Source organism: Geotrypetes seraphini, chromosome 9 (assembly GCF_902459505.1).
Source record: "Geotrypetes seraphini chromosome 9, aGeoSer1.1, whole genome shotgun sequence".
NCBI classification, from domain to species: domain Eukaryota; kingdom Metazoa; phylum Chordata; class Amphibia; order Gymnophiona; family Dermophiidae; genus Geotrypetes; species Geotrypetes seraphini.
Window position 1 is genome coordinate 113,755,969 of NC_047092.1, and position 19,387 is coordinate 113,775,355.

At 45.5% G+C, this 19,387-nt stretch overlaps 1 protein-coding gene across 1 annotated transcript in view; it reads right to left on the reverse strand.

Moving 5' to 3' along the window:
• Positions 1 to 19,387, reverse strand: part of SEPTIN2 (septin 2) — a 493,452-nt gene that overhangs the window by 300,120 nt on the left and 173,945 nt on the right. Inside the window, exon 3 of the mRNA XM_033957764.1 lies at positions 18,452 to 18,538. Within this exon, the coding sequence (XP_033813655.1) occupies positions 18,452 to 18,538 (87 nt within the window). The remainder of the gene's footprint in view (positions 1 to 18,451; positions 18,539 to 19,387) is intronic.

Sequence of the window (19,387 nt, forward strand, 5' to 3'; positions counted from 1 at the left end):
AAAAATTGCCTTATTTCCATTTCCTATTTATAAACTTTAATCAATACAGTTACAATACTATTTGATTCTATGTAAAGCAACAAAAAAAATTTTTCTCTACTTTTGTCGTTTCTGCTTTAATCATCTTCTCTTCGCTCTCTTCTTTCTATTCAGCGTTTGTCCTCAATCCCTTCCATGCAACATCTGTTCTCTCTCGTTGCCCCTTCCACCCAGCCTCTGCCCTCTTTCTCTACCCCTTCCATCTACTGTCCACCCTCTCTCTGCCCCTTGCATCCACTGTCCACTCTCTCTGCCCTTTCCATCTAGTGTCTGCCTTCTCTGTTCCATATGACATCTTCCCTCTTTCTATGTCCTTTCAATAAATTGTATATTTTGTGCCCTTTCTCTCCTTTGTACATGATTCATTTCAGCTTCACCCGCTCTCCATTTTTTGTCTCCACCACCTCCCCTATGCTTTGGCATCTCTCTCTTCTCCTTTCCTTCCCACTCCACCCCATGGTCTGCCATCTCTATCTCCTTCCCTTCTCTCTCTCCAATGCCCTGGCATCTCTCTCCTCTCCTATCTCTCCCTCCCTCCTTCTCTGGCACCTCCTCTCTTTTCTTTCCCTCTGGTCTGGCATTTTGTCTCCTTTAGTTTCCCTTCCTTCCCCCCATGTCCTGGCATCTTTCTCCTCTCCTTCCATCTCCCCCTCCCACTCCATTATCTGGCATCTCTTCTCCTTCCTGTCTCTTCTTCCTTCCTTTCACCTGGTCTGGCATCTGTCTCATCCCCCCCTCCCCCCATATGCCCTGACATCTCTCCCCCTCCTCCATGGTCTGGTAGCTCCTTTCCTTTCCCTCCCTCCCATAGTCTTGGCATCCCTTTCCTCTCCTCTCCCTTCCCTGGTCTTCTTTCTCCCCTATCTCTCCGCAATTGGGTGCAGCAGCACTTCTCTTCCCCCTCCCCAATTGGGTGCAGCAGCTTTTCTCCTCCCCCTCCCCCCAAAAAAAATGGGGCAGCAACATTTCTCTTCCCCCTTCCCCTCCATTGGGTTCAGCAGCAGCATTTATCTTCCCTTCCCCCCCAATTGGGTGCAGCAGCAGCATTTCTCTTCCCATCCCTCCCATCTCACACACCCGTCGGCAGAGTCGCTAGGCAAATTCTATAGGTCAGCGACGGAGGGAAGCTTATAACTTAATGTTCTTGCTTGATTCGGGCCTTCCTCATCGCCGGCTCCTGCCTTCACGGAAACAGAAAGTAGGCAGGATGGCAGTGAGGAAGGCCCGAAGAAAGTAAAAACAGCAAGTTGTAAGTTTCCCTCTGTCGCTGACCTGTCTTCCTTAGCTTCCCTCCGTCGCTGACCTTAGCCTATAGCAAACTCATGCTCTGGGGCTCTAATGTGTGTGTGCAGGCTTCCCTTCTCTCCCCCCCCCCCCCGGGACGTAACTTCCAGTTTCGGAGGGAAGAGAAGGGAAGCCAGCATGTACACATTAGAGCCTTGGAGTTTGAGTTCGCTACGGGCTAAGGCAGGAAATCTCCAAGCCGGTGAGAAGATTTTTTGGTTGGTTTTTTTTTAATGTTCAGCAGCAGCAGCAGCAGAATTTGCGATCGGATGACAGTCGGGCAGTCATCTAAATTAACAGGGCAGAGCGCCTGGCTAAAAAGCCCTAGGGAGAATACTAATATATATTGCTTGGTTAGCATTACTGTCAAACTGTTACTTAAAGTTTTTAAATGGATGTTTTGTCCCAGCTACTATAGTACTTCCTGTAAGACTGGGTAAAATATAAAGATCCTAGAACAGGGAACAGGTTACTGTGCCCTAAGTCAGGGGTAGGCAATTCCAGTCCTCGAGAGCCAGAGTCAGGTCAGGTTTTCAGGATGTCCACAATAAATATGCATGAGATAGATTTGCATCTCAAGGAGACAGTGCATGCAAATCCATCTCATACATATTCATTATGGATATCCTGAAAACCTGACCTGGCTTCAGCTCTCGAGGACCGGAATTGCCTACTCCTGCCCTAAGCTAACACATTATAAGATGTCTAAATGCATTGAATTGCTGATATTAATCATGCACTTATAGTTTTGCTTCTAAGTCATTACAGAATTACCAATGTTAGGGAAAATTACTAAAGTAAGATTGACAAGAAATCACATGGCCATTAGGTTCTTAACTTAATAATATATTTTCCAGTACATACCGGTAGTACAGTATGCTGAACCAAGGGTCTTTGTGATGGGGTATATGTCCCATCAAGTGACAGAGTGCTTCTTCAAGGGTGGGGTACACCAATCTACCCTTCTCAAGGATTCCCTACAGCAGGGCTGCTCAATTCCGGTCTTCGAGATCTACTGGCAGGCCAGGTTTTCAGGATATCCACAATGACTATGCATGAGAGAGATTTGCCTGCACTGTCTTCTTGGTATGAAAATCTTTCTCCTGCATATTCATTGTGGATATCCTGGAAACCAGGTCTGCCAGTAGATCTCAAGGACCAGAATTGTGCAGCCCTGCTCTAAAGGATGGGCAACAGGTAACCAGGGTTAAACAGAGAGTAGTCGGGTCAGCCTAGTTCCTATTGGGGTGGTTCTAGTCATAGTGGAAGACTAGGTGGGTAGTACTAGGAAAACAGCTACCCCTTTTTCCTCAGAGTATTACATTGCCCAATAGTAAAGAAGCCTGGATGACATTGCCATTGGACTTGAATAACTGATTTGCATCCTAATTTGCATTGCAGAGAAATGGGTGATTTATAAAGAGAGACTCCTAAAGCCTTAAACTGGACTCCTGATAGGGAGGGACGCTTTAGTGTGGACCCCCTCAGCCCTTAGGGAACATTTGGAGGGGGGGTTAAAAGGGACCTCACCCTGAACTGAAAGGGGGGAGGCAGGTTATTTAATGGACTCCCAGCAGAAAAGAGCATAGTTGAATTTCTTGGAAACAAGAACTCCAGGATGACCCTAGAGGGGAGGAATGCAGGCCTAGGGCCTAGGGCCTAACCCATGGTAAGCCTGCAACCTGCTCTGAGCTACTAAACCCTCGTTAAGCAGGAAAAGGACACTCGTACTACAGCATCGGGTAGGCGGTGCCAGGAGCGTGAAAGTCTTGCATCTGCTCCTGTGAGTCCGTTGCAGGAGATACTGAATATTGTTTTCATCACCTCCTCCTTCTCCTTGCTGTCCCTGGTCAGTTTCAAAGCCAGAGACAGCCCTATAGGAGAGAACAGGAGAAAGAAAGGGGAGACCCCCTCAACAAGACTTTGATCTGCTCATAAATATAAACAAATAGCTCAGAAACATGCCATGGAGAAGACATGAACAAATAACAAACTTCATTAGCAAAATGTCATAATAAACTGTGTAACTCTGGGGAAAACCCAAAGTAACAATATACATTCAAATACAATTTTCTTCCAATTTACAATGGCTGGCAGAAAGGTCAGAGACGCAGCCTTCAGGTAGCAGGAGATCCAGGCAGGCGCATCAACAATGATGGGCAGGGGATTCAGCATACCATTCCCACCTATTGGAAAAGATATTGTCAAGGTAAGAATCTAATCTCTTTTTCCAGTGCAATAGGGATGATATGCTGAACCATGGGATGTACCTAAGTAGTCCCAGAAACCCTGGGTGGGAAAGATAAGCCTACCTTCAAAACAGAGGATCCAAATGAGGCATCCTCTTGGGCTTCTACATTTACCCTATAAAATTTCATGAAAGTGTGAAGGGATGACAAAGTCCGCAGCCCAGCAAATATCAGGAGAAAATGTCATGGCTTAAGCTCAGGAAGAGGCAATCCCCCTCGTCGAATGCACTCAGAGTGAAGGTAGGCTGCTTCTCACAATGTATCAGGACAAAATATCTGACCTGATCAGTCTTGAAATGGTAGCCTTAGAAGCCGATCTCGCCTTCTTAGCCGGATTCGTCAACAAGAAAAAGTGGTCTTAAAAAAACAAAACTTATCTTCAGTCGCGTACCTGGGGGGGGTCCGCACCGGGAGCACGCTTTGGGGGGTGCACATTTGGCCAGGTCCGGGTCCTCCTGCCCTACTGTGCAACTGGACCTGCACCTCTTTCCTTTCCCCCAGTCCACGCCACTGCAGTCTTACTTCCCCGCTGCTGCTGCTAATTGCCGACAAGAAGTCTTCTTTCCAATGTCAATTCTGACGTCAGAGAGGATGTTCCGAGCCAGCCAATCATTACCTGGCTGGCCCGGAACGATCTCTCCAACGTCAGAATTGACGTCGAAAGAAGACTTCTTGTCGGCAATTAGCAGCAGCAGTGGGGAGGTAAAACTGCAGCGGCGCACACCAGGGGAAAGGAAGGAGAGAGGCTTTTTTTTTCCGCAGCAGGGAGGGAAAGATGTAGGCAGGCAAGCTGGCTTTAGCGTGGCACGGAGGGAGGGAGATAGGTAAGCAGACAGGTTGGTTTTGGGGGTGGACAAAATCTTGAAGGCAGTGGGGGACATAAGGAGGCACTGGGGGCACTATGGACATGGGACGGAGGAACCGGGGGCACTATGGACACAGGACAGAGGCACTGGGGGCACTATGGACACAGGACGGAGGCACTGGGGGCACTATGGACACAGGACAGGGGCACTAAGGACAGAGGACGGAGGCACTGAGGGCACTATGGACATAGGATGGAGGCACTAGGGGCACTAAGGACACAGAACGGAGGCACTGGGGGCACTAAGGACACAGGACGGAGGCACTGGGGGCACTAAGGACACAGGACGGAGGCACTGGGGACACTAAGGACACGATAAGGAGGCACTGGGGGCACTAAGGACATGGGAAGGAAGGAGGGAGGAAATAGAAAGGGACAATTGTTGGGCCTGAGTGCAGAAAGAAAGATATGAGAGAAAGGATACACAGTCAATTAATAGATGTCCCCTTTTGATGAAAAAAATAAATGGTCACGTTACCTCTGACTTACTTTCTCTGCAGCAGAGTCGGCAGCCGCACTGAGGTGCAGGAAGGTCCCGCGATGACTCGTCTGCCAGCTCTGCTCTGGAAGAAGTAAGTTACGTCGGAGGGGGTGGACCTGGCAGACGCAGTCATTGCAGGACTTTGCCGCAACTCCCTGCATCTGCCAGGGCCACACCTCCAACGTAACTTACTTCTTTCGGAGCAGAGCCAACAGAAGAGTCATCGCGGGACCATCCAGCATGCGGCTGCTGAGTCCGCTCCACAGCAAGTACGTCGGAATGGGGTGGACTGGCAGCCGGCAGCTACAGTCATCGCGGGACCTAGCTGCACGAAGGGAGAGAAAGGAGCAGGACTGCTGGAATGGAAAAGTTGTGGAGGGAAAGAAAGGGGGAAGGGTGGTGCTGATGGAATTGATGTACAGAGAAAGTGGAGAGACATAAGGGGGAAGGATATTGGAGGGAAAGAAAGGGGGCAGATGCTGATTGAAGAGGAGTGTATGGAGAGAGAAAGGGCAGACATTGGATGGTAGTGGGGAACCTATGCTGGATGGAAGTGCAGATGGGAGAGATAAGGGAGCAAATTCAGTAAAGAAATAGGAGGAGAGAAAGAGGGGAGCAGACGCTGGATGGAAGTGGACAGAGAGAGGAGAAGGTACTAGATGGAAGGGTTAGAGAATGAGGGTACATGATGGAAGGAGGGGATAAATAAAAGGAGGGCATATGATAGAGAGAAAAGGATTGAGTTAGGGAAACACTGGAGAGGTGAGGGAAAGAGGTGGCAAGCTTTAGGTAGACAATAAAAAAGGAAATTGAGAGGGTAGTAAAAACTTAATCTAGACAGATGCAGAAAATAAATTGAAAAGGAAAATGAGGGGGGAAAAGGGAAAGGGATTGCAGAGGAGAGGTGTGGGAGAGGGAAGGAGAGGAGAGAGATGCCAGACCAATGCGGGGTGAAAGGAGAGATGGAAGGGGTAGGCATACAGTTTCTGGAAGGGGCATAGGAGAGATGATGCCATATAGGGGAAGAGAGACGGCAGACAGTGGGTGGAAGGAAGAGAGTTAAAGAAGATGAGGAAAGCAGAAACCACAGAAGACAAAGGTAGAAAAAAAATTTCTATTTATTTATTGCTTTAGGAGACATGTGTCACTGTTTCTGTGGTGCATTGTATGCAGAGTCCAGCTTTTTGCTGGTTCAGTTTAACCTTTGTCTATGTATTTCTATTTTATCCCCCCTTTTACAAAACTGTGGAGCGTTTTTTAGTGCCAGCCGTGGTGGTAGCAGCTCTGATGCTCAGAATTCTATGAGCGTCAGAGCTGTTACCTCCGTGGTTAAAATCCACACTACAGTTTTGTAAAAGAGGGAGGGGTTAGTTTGTGATTACATATTCCATACTAGGCGAAGGGTTTTGTGTGTTCGAAAGACATGGTTTTTTGTTAGGACTGACTGCAGGATTGATCTGTACTAGTCTGGCTTGTTTAGTTTTACAATGGGTGTATTGATGTTGTACTGCTCATTGCAGTATGTAAGATGCTGCCTTTTCCTAGGTACTCATGTGTGACGTGTGGATTGTTACTATAAATCATGTTTTCATACAGATGGGTGGGGGGTGTCAAAAAATGATGGGCCCCAGGTGTCACATATCCTAAGTACGCCACTGCTTATATTCACTGGCCAATAAAGCTCTTGTCCAGCACTCAAATTAAAGTTGCTTCCAGGAAGCCAAAACTTCTGTTTGTCAATTATCCTCTCAAAGTAAATCAGCAAAATACAACGCATACAAGAAATGTATCTTTTAGGAGTAGACAGTTTCTGTAATACTCTGAGACTTCAGAGGTATTCTGAAGCAGCCAGGTTGCATTCAATGCTCTCAGGTTGCTGTAGCAACTATCAGCAGGGAGATTAGCTGAACGGAGCTCTGTAATTACTAGCAGCAACGGCAAACACAGTGTAAACTGGCAGGCATTCAAAACACTGTTTTTAAACAGTTTTCTTCTGCCTAAGCAGTGCATGAAAAATGGCAAACTTTATAACTCCAGGTAAGGCAAACTCTCTGGCAAAAAAATGCACAAATTCAAAACTAATGCAAAACATACAGCACACTATGCCCTAGGATAGGGGTGTAAAACTCAAATCACATAAGGGGCTGAAATCTAAAACAAAGGCTAAGTTGCAGGCTGAATTTTTTATTAAGATACTTAACCCCTCCTTTACTAACGCACAGCGTGTGCCCTAACACCGGCAACAACTGCTCCAACGCTCACAGGACTTCTATGTGCGTCGAATCAATCACCGCCACTGGCAGCGCCAAAACTCACGCTAAGTGTCAGCAAAGGAGGGGGTTAGTCTTAGTAGAAGTTTAAAGATACAATCTCTCCAACCTTACGCCGGCTATGTGTTACATACAAAATAAATAAAAAAAGATTTTCCTCTCTCTTTTGGGTCCTAGTTCACGCTTGCTGTCTAACACCAGCTCTGACAGGATACAAATTTCAAATCTGACATATTGTAATCACGAAATAGAAAATAAAATTATTTTTTCTACTTTTTGTTGTCTGGTCATTTTGCTTTTGGTCTCAGTTTCTCTTTCTTGATTTTGTCTATCTTCTAATTCTCTTTCCAGTGTCTGCTGTCCATTTTTTTCTCCTCTTCTCTCTTGCTACAGTCCCTGTCTCCAACATATTGATTTTTTCCTTTCAAATTTTCTCTTTTTTTCTTTTTTGCCTCTGTCCACTCAAACCTTGCCCTCTTTCTCATCTTTTTTTTTTTTAAATTTTCAGCTACCTATATCTGTAGCTCTCCCATTTTCCATCTCACTCCTTTCCCAGCTTCCTATTTCCTTCTATCTCTCCTCCTGGTCCAACATTTTGCTCTCTCTCTTTTCATAGTAACATAGTAGATGACGGAAGATAAAAACCCGAATGGTCCATCCAGTCTGCCCAACCTGATTCAATTTAAATTTTTTCTTCTTAGCTATATCTGGGTAAGAATCCAAAGCTCTACCAGGTACTGTGCTTGGGTTCCAACTGCTGAAGTCTCCGTCAAAGCTCACTCCAGCCCATCTACACCCTCCTAGCCATTGAAGCCCTCCCCAGCCCATCCTCAACCAAAAGGCCATATACAGACACATACTGTGCAAGTATGCCCAGTACTGGACATAGTTCTTCAATATTTACTATTATTTTCGGACGACAGTCGACCGAGATAGTCAATGGTTCTGGAATCGGTATACCTGGAGGATACCATGCAGGAAGATAGAAGGGAATACTCACCAGATCGCAAGCATGACAGACTGAAAGGGACACAAGAGCGAAGGACACGCAAGAAGGGAACAGGCTATAAACTCAAGTATATGTACACGAATGCAAGGAGCTTTAGAAATAAAATGGGTGAATTAGAAGCTGTGGCACAAAAGGATAACATTGACATCATCGGCATCACAGAAACATGGTGGACTGATGAAAATGTCTGGAACACGGTGCTACTGAGATACAAACTATAACTATACCACAGAGACAGAGTGACTCAAAAAGGAGGAGGCATTGCCATATACGTCAAAGAGGGAATTGAATCTACTGGAGAGAACATGCCACAACAGACGGATAAGTTAGAGTCTCTATGGGTCAAAATTCCAGAAACAAATGGACTTGAAATGAGGATAGGCATCTACTACTGACCACCAGGGCAGTCCGAAGAAATTGATAGAGAAATGTCGGATGAGATTAAACGCAACTGCAAGGGAAGCAATGCAGTTATCATGGGCAACTTCAACTATCCCTGGATAGAATGGAACCTAGACACCTCCAGCTGTGCTAGAGAGACCAAGTTCCTGGAAACTGTAGGCGAATGCTTCCTGGAACAACTTGTCAAGGAAAATACAAGAGGAAATGCAATTCTGGACTTAATTCTAAATGGACTGCGAGGACCGGCACAAGATGTAGAAGTAGAAGGGACGTTGGGAAACAGCGATCAGAATATGATCTGCTTCAACCTGGAAATAGGGGCTAAACATCAGTCCAGAACGATGGCCACGGCGCTAAACTTCCAAAAAGGGAATTACGAAGGAATGAAACACATGGTGGGGGCAGAAGATTAAGACGATGAACACTGTACAGACGCTAGAGCAAGCTTTGTCTCTTTTTAAGGATACAGTCACCGAGGTGCAAAATCTATATATACTGTGTATCAACAAGGGATCAAAGAGGAAAAAGAATAAGGAACCGGCGTGGCTCACTGTAGAAGTAAAGGAAGTGATCAGAGACAAAAAAAAGCCCTCATTTAAGCAATGGAAAAGATCAAAAACGGACGAAAACTGGAATAACCACAAAAAACATCAACACAGGCGGTAAAAGGAGCCAAAAGACCATACGAGGAAAAAATAGTCAAGGAGGCGAAAAACTTCAAACCAATCTTTCGATATATTAAAGGGAAACAACCCGTGAAGGAAGCGGTGGGACCGTTGGATGACCAAGGAATAAAGGGAGCGCTAAAGGAGGACAAAGCAATCGCCAACAGACTGAACACGTTTTTTGTATCTGTATTTACCAAAGAGGATATACACAGTATACCAGAACCCATCAGGCTATATGCTGGAAATGAAAACAGGAAACAGACAGTCTAGAGGTATGCAGGCAGATTGATAGGCTTAAGAGCGATAAATCTCCGGGACCTGATGGCATTCATCCGAGGAACTGAAAGAGACTGAAAGGGACCGTAGCTGAACTGCTTTAACTAATAGCAAATCTGTCGATCAAATCGGGAAAGATTCCGGAGGACTGGAAGGTTACGCCGATCTTCAAAAAAGGTTCAAGGGGGAGACCCAGGAAACTACAGACTACAGAGTCTGATCTCGGTACCGGGAAAGATGGTATAGGTGCAGATAAAGGACTGCATCATTGATCACCTTGACGGACATGGTCTGATGAGGACCAGCCAGCACGGTTTCAGCAAGGGCAGATCTTGTTTGACAAACTTGCTGCACTTCTTCAAGGGAGTAAACAGGCAGATAGACAAGGGCGACCCGGTTGACATTGTATATCTGGACTTTTAGAAGATGTTTGACAAGGTTCCGCATGAACGACTACTTCGGAAAATTGCAAGCCATGGAATCAAGGGTGAAATACTCATGTGGATTAAAAACTGGCTGGAGAATAGGAAACAGAGAGTGGGGTAAATGGACAATACTCAGACTGGAAGAGCATCACCAATGGGGTGCCGCAGGGCTCAGTGCTTGGACCCATGCTCTTCAACATCTTTATAAATGATCTGCACATAGGTACGATGAGCGAGGTGATTTGTGGACGATACAAAGTTATTCAGAATAGTTATTCACAGTAGTGAAGACGCAGGGGGATTGCAAAGATCTGCAATGTGACATAATCAGGCTCGAGGAATGGGCATCGACATGGCAGATGAGGTTCAATGTGGATAAGTGTGAAGTGATTCATGTTGGTAACAAAAATCTCATGCAGGAATACAGGATGTCCGGTGTGGTACTTAGAGAGACCTCCCAGGAAAGGAACTTGGGGAGTTCTGATCGACAAGTCGATGAAGCCGTCCACGCAATGTGCGGCAGCGGCGAAAAAGACGAACAGAATGCTAGGAATGATAAAGAAGGGGATCACGAACAGATCGGAGAAGGTTATCATGCTGCTGTACCGGGCCATGGTGCGCCTTCACCTGGAGTACTGCATCCAGCACTGGTCGCCGTACATGAAGAAGGACATGGTACTACTCGAAAGGGTCCAGAGAAGAGCGACTAAGATGGTTAAGGGGTTGGAGGAGCTGCCGTACAGCGAAAGATTAGAGAAACTGGGCCTCTTCTCCCTCGAACAGAGGTACATGATCGAAACATTCAAGGTACTGAAGGGAATAGACTTAGTACATAAGGGCAGGTTGTTCACCCTCTCTAAGGTAGAGAGAATGAGAACGCACTCTCTAAAGTTGAAAGGGGATAGATTCCGTACGAACGTAAGTTCTTCTTCACCCAGAGTGTGGTAGAAAACTGGAACATTCTTCCGGAGTCTGTCATAGGGGAAAAAACCCTCCAGGGATTCAAGACAAAATTAGACAAGTTCCTGCTGAACCAGAATGTACGCAGGTAGGGCTAGTCTCAGCTAGGGCACTGGTGTTTGACCATAGGGCCGCCGTGTAAGCAGACCACTTGTATGACCCAGCAGTGGCAATTCTTATGTTTTTATGTTATGTTCTTATTCTAGATCCTCTGTATTCATCCCACGCTTCTTTGAACTCCGTCACCGTTTTCCTCTCCACCACCTCTCTTGGGAGCGCATTCCAGAGTCCACCACCCTCTCCGTAAAGTAGAATTTCCTAACATTGCTCGAGAATCAACCAGCCCTCAATCTCAAATTATGTCCTGGTTGGATAATTATATCAGCGGAGCCATGCTGTCCTATGGCGCTTTTAGAAAAAAAATTAAGACAGTATTATTTGACAAATTTATCTCTTAATCTGTGCTTTAATCTTTAATATAATTAATTTTACTCCATTAATTTAAAATTTTTATGTCTTTTTAATATAACAGGCTGTATTCCTTTTCTTATTATTTTGTATTTCACTGATTGTCCAGTTTTTCTTTTTTGGTAACCGCCTAGAATTCTTTTGATTAAGGCCGTATAGAAAAATAAAGTTATGTTATGTTACTATTTTCCTTTCTCTGGAAAAGATTTTGTTCTATGTTAATACCTTTCTAGTTCTTGAATGTCTGAATCATATCTCCCCTGCCCCTCCTTTCCTCTAGGGCAGGGATGCCCACACTTTTTGGGCTTGCGAGCTAATTTAAAATGACCAAGTCAAAATGATCTACCAACAAAAAAATTAAAAAAAAAACCCCACAAAGCACACAGTACGCATAGAAAATGTAAATTATCATTCCTATTCCGGGATTTTATCAAAGAGGTCAAGACAGATGACTCTATGAACTGTCACCTCAGTAACAACCATACAAAAATAGACAAATACCCCCTCCCTTTTTACTAAACCACGATAGCAGTTTTTAGTGCAGGGAGCTGCGCTGAATGCCCAGCACTGCTCTCGACGCTCATAGGCTCCCTGCGCTAAAAAACGCTATTGTGGTTTAGGAAAAGGGGACCATAGTGTAAAATATAGACAACAGATATAAATTCAGACACATTTTGATCACTAAATTGAAAATAAAATCATTTTTCCTACCTTTATTGTCTGGTGATTTCAGAGTCTCTGGTTGCAGTTTCTTCTTCTGACTGTGCATCCAATCTTTCTTCCCTTCTTTCAGCCTCTCCTCCAAACCTCATTCCCTCCCCCAACTTTTTCTTCCTCTCTCCCTGCCCTTTCTTTCTCCCTGCCTTACTTTCTTTTTTTTCTCTCATGCCCCCTTTCTTTTTTTCTGTTTCCCTTCTTTCCTTTTGTCTTCCTGCCTGCCCCCTTTCTTTCTTTCTCCCTGCCCTCCCCCCAAGCCACTGGCGCCACCATCAGATAACAGGCCCCAAAGCCGCCGCCGCCCCAAGCTCTCCCTGCTTCCCTGCGTCGGGCCGACCAGCATTCCTCTCCCCGACATCAATTCTGCCGTCGGACAGGAAGTTCCGGCCCAGCCAGGCAGCGATTGGCTGGCCAGAACTTCCTCTCTGACGGCAGAATTGACGTCGGGGAGAGGAAGGCTGATCGACTCAGTAGATCACCAAGGCAAAGTGAGTCTATCACGGAGCCCGGGATGGGCTCCGCGATCGACTCACTTTGCCTTGGCGATCTACCTGTCGATCGACCTATTGGGCACCTCTGCTCTACATATTCAAGGCTTCCAGTCTCTCCTCATAAGTCTTTTGGCATAAACCTTCTATCATTTTCGTCGCCCTCCTCTGGACTGCTTCAAGTCTTCTTATGTCCTTCGCCAAAACCGAACACAATACTCCAAATGGTACCTCACCATCAACCTGTACAGGGCATTCAACACCTTTTTTCTTCTACAGGTTACTCTTCTTTATGCAACTGGCAGCAGCCACCGCCTTGTCGCACTGTTTTTTCACCTTTAGATCTTCGACACTATCACCCCAAGGTCCCTTTCCCCATCCGTGCATATCAGCCACTCCCCTCCCAGCATATACGGCTCCTTCCGATTATTAATCCCCAAATGCATTACTCTGCATTTCTTTGCATTGAATTTTAGTTGCCAGATATCAGACCATTCCTCTAACTTTTGTAGATCCTTTTTCATGTTTTCCACTCCCTCCTCGGTGTCTACTCTGTTACAAATCTTGGTATCATCCACAGAAAGGCAAACTTTTCCTTCTAACCCTTCAGCAATGTCAGTCACAAACATTTTGAACAGGATCGGCCCCAGCACCGAACCCTGAGGGACTCCACTACTCACCTTTAACTTCCATTAACCACCACCCTCTGGCATCTGTCCATCAACCAGTTTCTAATTCAGTTCTCCACTTTGGGGTCCTAACTTCAGCCCTTCAAGTTTGTTCAAGAGCCTCCTATGAGGAACCGTGTCAAAGGCTTTTCTGAAATCTAAGTAAATTACATCTAGCATATGTCCTCGATCCAGTTCTCTGGTCACCCAATCAAAGCATTCAATCAGGTTTGTTTGGCACAATTTACCTTTTGTAAAGCCATGTTGCCTCAGATCCTGTAACCCATTAGATTCTAGGAAATTCACTATCCTTTCTTTCAGCAACACTTTTCTGTTGTTGTTCTTCTTCCCTCCCCCCTTGATGCTGAACAATGAGATGGAAGGAAAAAAAAAAATAAGCTGCATCTCTCTCCCTTCCACCCCCTGGCCTAACATTTCTCCCTCCTTTCTATCTCCAGATCCAACTTCTCTCCCTTTCTCTTCCTAACTGCCCCATCCCATCTCTCCCCCTTGTCTGCCTGTCTCCCTCCCTCCCTCCAGGTCCACCATTTCTCCCTTTCTCTTCCCAACGGTTCCCCCTTCATATATTTTTTCCCTCTTCCTCCACACCACACCACGTCCAACCTCCCTTCATCTATCTCTCTTCACAGCCCAGCATGTCTTTCCTTCCAGAGCCGGTCCCTCTCTCCTCAAAGCCCAGCATGTCTTTCCCTCCAATGTCGGTCCCTCCTCACAGCCCAGTATGTCTTTCCCTCCAGCGCCGCCGGTCTGATGTCGCCAAGCCAAAAAATCTGCCAGCCTCGGTAATTCAGCAATGTTGTATGTGGCTCCCCCTCCTGCTTTTCGCTTACCGCAGTCTGCCTCCAATGACATGCAACTTCCTGTTTCTGCCCGGGTGGACCACAGCAGACAGAAAGCAGGAAGGGGAGCCACGGACAATACCACCGAATCACTGCCGAGGCCGGCAGACTTTCCAGCATGATGGTGACATCAGACCGGAGCGGGAGGGAAGACACGCTGGGCTGTGAGAAGGGGAAGTTCGGGAGCATTGCCATAGGCCACATAAAAAGGCCAGGCTGGCCGGATTCAGCCCATGGGCCTTGTGCTTGACACATGTGCCCTAGGAGAAACAACCAGCTGCTCTACAAACACTCACTCATTAGTTGGTCTCCATTTACTTTGGCATGGTTTCTGTGCTGGGTCAATTCTCTAGAAGTCCATGCTCTCACAATCCTCTGGAGTATAAAGGTTAGAGGTGGGAAACCATCCTTCCAACTCTTCCATGGACCAGTCAGACTCCAGAATCTGCCTGGTCTGGCCAAGGCTCCTGCTTTTCCTCAGCCTGCTTGAGGACATCTGCCACGTCACTCTCCACTCCCCATACTGCTTCCTTCAGCCTGTCTTTAATCAGAGCAAAGCCACTCCCCTTCAGCCTGTAGAGGGGGGATGGGTTTTGGCTCAACAGCAGGCTGTATAAGCTCCAGATTTCCCTGTTTGTTCTGCCTTATTCTTAAAGGCACAGGTACCTTAGCTTTCACTGAATTAGCTAGTTTATTGGCAGGATTGGAATACTGCCTGTCTGTCTGCTCATAGTCAATCTGACTATCCTTACCCCTGCTTTTACAGCATGGACAAGGGAGGTCAGTCTCAAGCTGCTCAATAAAGCTAACCTGGTCAGCTCTTCTTCACAGGATCTTACTGTCAGCTCTAGGGCAAAACCTGCGCGGGTGCTGGGTTTGTCATACCAGGTAATGGTGGATCAGCCAACCCAGTTTGCAGAGGTAAGCAGCTACTACAATCATCACCTTGGCGAAGGTTTGGGAGGCTGTAGCCAGGCCGAAAGGAAGAGCCTTGAATTGAAAATGCTGTTCCAGGGCATGAAACAATATGCCTCTGTCAACTCCACTGACGCCATGATTGACTGGAGAGTCTCCATACAAAAATGAAGCACTCAGAGCCACACTGACACACTTGAGGTCCAGTATGGGCTTCCAATCCTCTGAGCCTGTCTTAGGCTCAACTAAGTATCTACTGGAGCCCAAATCTGCTTCTGGAACTTGCTCGATGGCTTGAATGTCTAGCAACCTACAGAGGGTTGCCTGGACCTAGGCTGCTTTTTCTAGTCTGCCCACTGGCAAGTCCATGAGCTAGGCAGAGGGGGCTGGACAACCTCCAACTTGTAACTGTCCCTGATGATTTCCAGAATACACTGGTTGGTCATGATAGCCTCCCATGCTTCCAGGAAGTCCTGCAATCTGCCTCCTATCTTGCATGGGGAGGCAAGATGCCTGGCATCCTTGCAACATTTTGGGCTGTGCCCCACCCCCACCCCCCAGCAGGAGGCAGAGCCTTGGGATTTTCTGTTCTCAGAGAATCTCTCCCAAACAAAGAGAGAAAGTCAATGTGTCAACAGTGTAATCACAAGGAATAAAAGATTCTTAGTCTTGAGAACCTAATTCATTATTTATTTTTTACATTATTTAAATCTTTTTTAATAAGTTAACAATTTAATTCATTATGTGCAAAAATATCAAGTAAAAACATCACTAAACTTTTAAAACATACATCCACATATTCATAGTGTTCCAAAAAGCACTTAACTTTATGTTGGAATAGGGCAAAAAAATCCTAAAGAAGTCCTTGTAAGGATCAGCTGTGTAGTCCTTCAAATCAGTCTGTAGATCCAATCCTTATGGGCCAATTCAGTACTTTGATTGATTGGTCCAATCTCTTTTAATGCAATCTTTAAAGTCTAATCCTTAGTTTAATCTTCTGAAGTGTCTTTCTGGTCCAATCTTTAAAGTCAAGTCCTAAATCAAATCTTTAAAGTACAGTCCGACGGCGGCTCATCCATTTCACAATAACTGCTTCATCAGGGACATGTTATAAAAAATCATAATATATGTAGAAATATAATCAAAAGCCTTTTGGAAACAATCTAGCATGTAGAAGCTTGACCTACATGGTAATGCCATGTTTTCCAAGGAATAAATGATATTTCTACATATATCATGATTTTTATAACATGTCCCTGATGAAGCAGTTATTGTGAAATGGATGAGCGGCCGTCGGACTGTACTTTAAAGATTTGATTAAGGACCCAGAGGAGAAAAGGCGTGAACAGCATGAGCCTCAAAAGGACCCACGGGCTTGCAGTCCTGTAGTGCCTCGGATGGCGGTCCTGGACACTAGTTATGAGGTCATCCAACCCCCTGGCCAAACAGAATGTTGCCCCTGAAAGGAAGCCTGCTCAGCATGACTTTTTATGTGGCTTTTTGAAGAAGTTTGAAAACTTAGAATTTAAATCAGAAAAAAATCCAAGATGGCCACCATGATTTCCCACTGAAAAAACAGCTGTAACTTCACAGAACGACCTCCTAAACAAGTGAGTTTAGGATTTCTGGGGTGGGGGAAACAAGGTTACAACAAGATATAACCTCAAAAACCACAATTTTACAACCCCCCCCCCAACTGCTCTGTGGGCTGTGACAACCAGATGCTGGAAAGATGTGCTGTAGCTTGCCACAGCTCCTCTCATGGTATCTGGAATTAGGAGAGGACCACTGTGACCGGGAAAGTTACCTCTTCTGACTCTTCAGCTGCCAGTCGGGCCACAGCTAAACTGAGCCTAAACCTCCAAGACCAGGTCTAAATGCCGCGAGAAGAGGGGAGGAAAGTGCAGCCGACAGCATGTGCACTCCAAAGAAACACAAATTGGTGCCTGTACAGCCTGTGCTGCATTCCTGATCAAGTCAAGGAGTGAGCAAATAGCAGGGGAAACTTCACAATTCCAGCAGGCTGGCTGAGCAGGTCCCCACAGGATGCACCTGTCAGCTGCAGACAAAAGTGTGCTTCTCTCATGCAGGCTAGGCGACCACTGGAGCTGAAGAGAAGCACAAAACCCATGCATAAACTGCAAAAATTACTTGAAAACCAAAAAACTGATGACCAAGCAGATCAAACTTGCTCCTGCAGACTTGCTTGCAGAAGAAATAACTGGGGACAGCAGAGAGCAAGGGAGAAGGAGGAGGTGCTGAAAATAGTATTCAGTATCTCCTGCAACGGATTCACGGATACAGATGCAAGACCCTTGGCTCAGCATACCATCCATATTGCATTGGAAGAACCAAATATGGACCTAGTGGCAAAATGCAGTCATGCAATTTGTGATTGGATCTTAATGAAGTAATTGTAACTGGAAGATATACTAACTTACGTGTGAATAATGAATGAAATGATGTCATGAAGATAATAAAATGGCCTGCAATCCAAGGCTCAGGGAGAATCTTGGTTTGGATTCTGCCAGTTAGCAGATCACTAAGAGCTTCATAAGGCCTTATTGCTTTAATATGAATGTGTGTGCCTGGTTGTTATTCCTTGGCCTCCCTCAGAGATGGAAGAAAGGGGTAGGAAATCTGTCCATGTAGTTATTAACAGAAATCAATAGGTGATTTGCAAATTCACTTTGAATGAAGATGTACAAGCAGCAGTAGGTTTTAACTAAATTATGCTGTTTGTATAGATTAAAGTCTTGGACTTTAAAGTGTGACAAATTGACAACAGGGTAACTTTACTACCATTTAAGAAAGTATTTTCTGTATTAAATTGTGCAAGAGGGCTGTATACCTTCAACTCGTAACCCTACTGCCCACTGTTCCCCACCCTGGCCAACAGTTTAACCATCCCCTGCTAACAAACTCCTACCCTAGCATCCTGGCCATCTGTCTTATTTGGATTGTGAGCTCATTTGAGCAGAGACTATATTCTTCAAGACAACGTAGAGCGCTGCCACTGCTTACCCTGTATCGGTAGCATGGAAAATTGCTACCTCTTGGGTTTTGGCCAGGAACTAGTAACCTGGATTGGCTACCGTGAGAACGGGCTACTGGGCTTGATGGACCATTGGTCTGACCCAGTAAGGCTATTCTTATGTTCTTATGCATATATTTGGAAGTGCCCTAGAAATAGTTAATAGAAGTAGTAGTATGAGTACTGTTACTTCAAGGCCCATGATGAAGCTATTTGATAAAAAGCTGTACATAAAACCCTGAAATAGTATACAAATGTCCAACTCGCTAATCAAAAAGGGAATTGGAGCTGATATTCTGGCACAGAGAAGGAACCCAGAAAGGTCTTTCTATCACACATGTTTTAAAAAGAACCATGAAAATACTGGTCTTACCTGCTGCTCCAGGGATTATTCTCTCAGGGTAGAGATCAGTCAAGAATAGGCTATTTATAAGGGTGGACTTACCCAGTCCAGATTCACCTAAAGAAAAATTGAAAACCAGGGTAATTTAATTAGTACACAACATCTGATTTAGAATGCACAAGAAGGGATTCAAGATCAAAGCAAAAGTGCACCAATATTCAGCAAAGCTAGAAAATAATTTGCCGCACTTCTCTTTACTACAGGGAAAAGATATGACATGATCTGTAATAGTAATTCACCCATGAAACCAGAAATCACAGTTACTTACTCTAATAGGTGTTATCCGGGGACAGCAGGCAGATATTCTCACATGTGGGTGACATCATCCACAAGGCTCGGTATGGACAGTACCAAAGTGCACTATCACTTTAAGTTTTTGAAGCTTCTAGACTGCCCACACTGCGCACGTACAACTGCCTTTCTACCAAATGTTGGCTCGTTGTTCCTCAGTTTCATAAACAAGAAGCCAACCAGGGGAGGTGTGGGAGGGATGTAAGAATATCTCCCTGCTGTCCCTTAATAAAGCACAGTTACTTATCATAACAGGTGTTATCTAGGGAGAGCAGGCAGATATTCTCACATGGGTGACGTCATCCACTAAGTCCCGGTACGGACAGTATTAAAAGTGTACTGTTACTAAGTTTTAAGAAACCTTGCGACTGCCCGCACCACGCATACGCAAGTGCCTTCCTGCCCGATGTAGGCACGCAGCTCCTCAGTTCCGTAAGCAGGCTAAGAAGCCTGTTCCACTTTCTCTATGCCCTTCATGATCTTATAAGTCTCAATCATATCCCCTCTAAGTCTCCGCTTCTCCAGGGAAAAGAGCCCCAGTTTCTCCAGTCTTTCAGCGTATGAAAGGCTTTCCATACCTTTTATCATATGTCGCTCTCTTCTGAACCCTCTCGA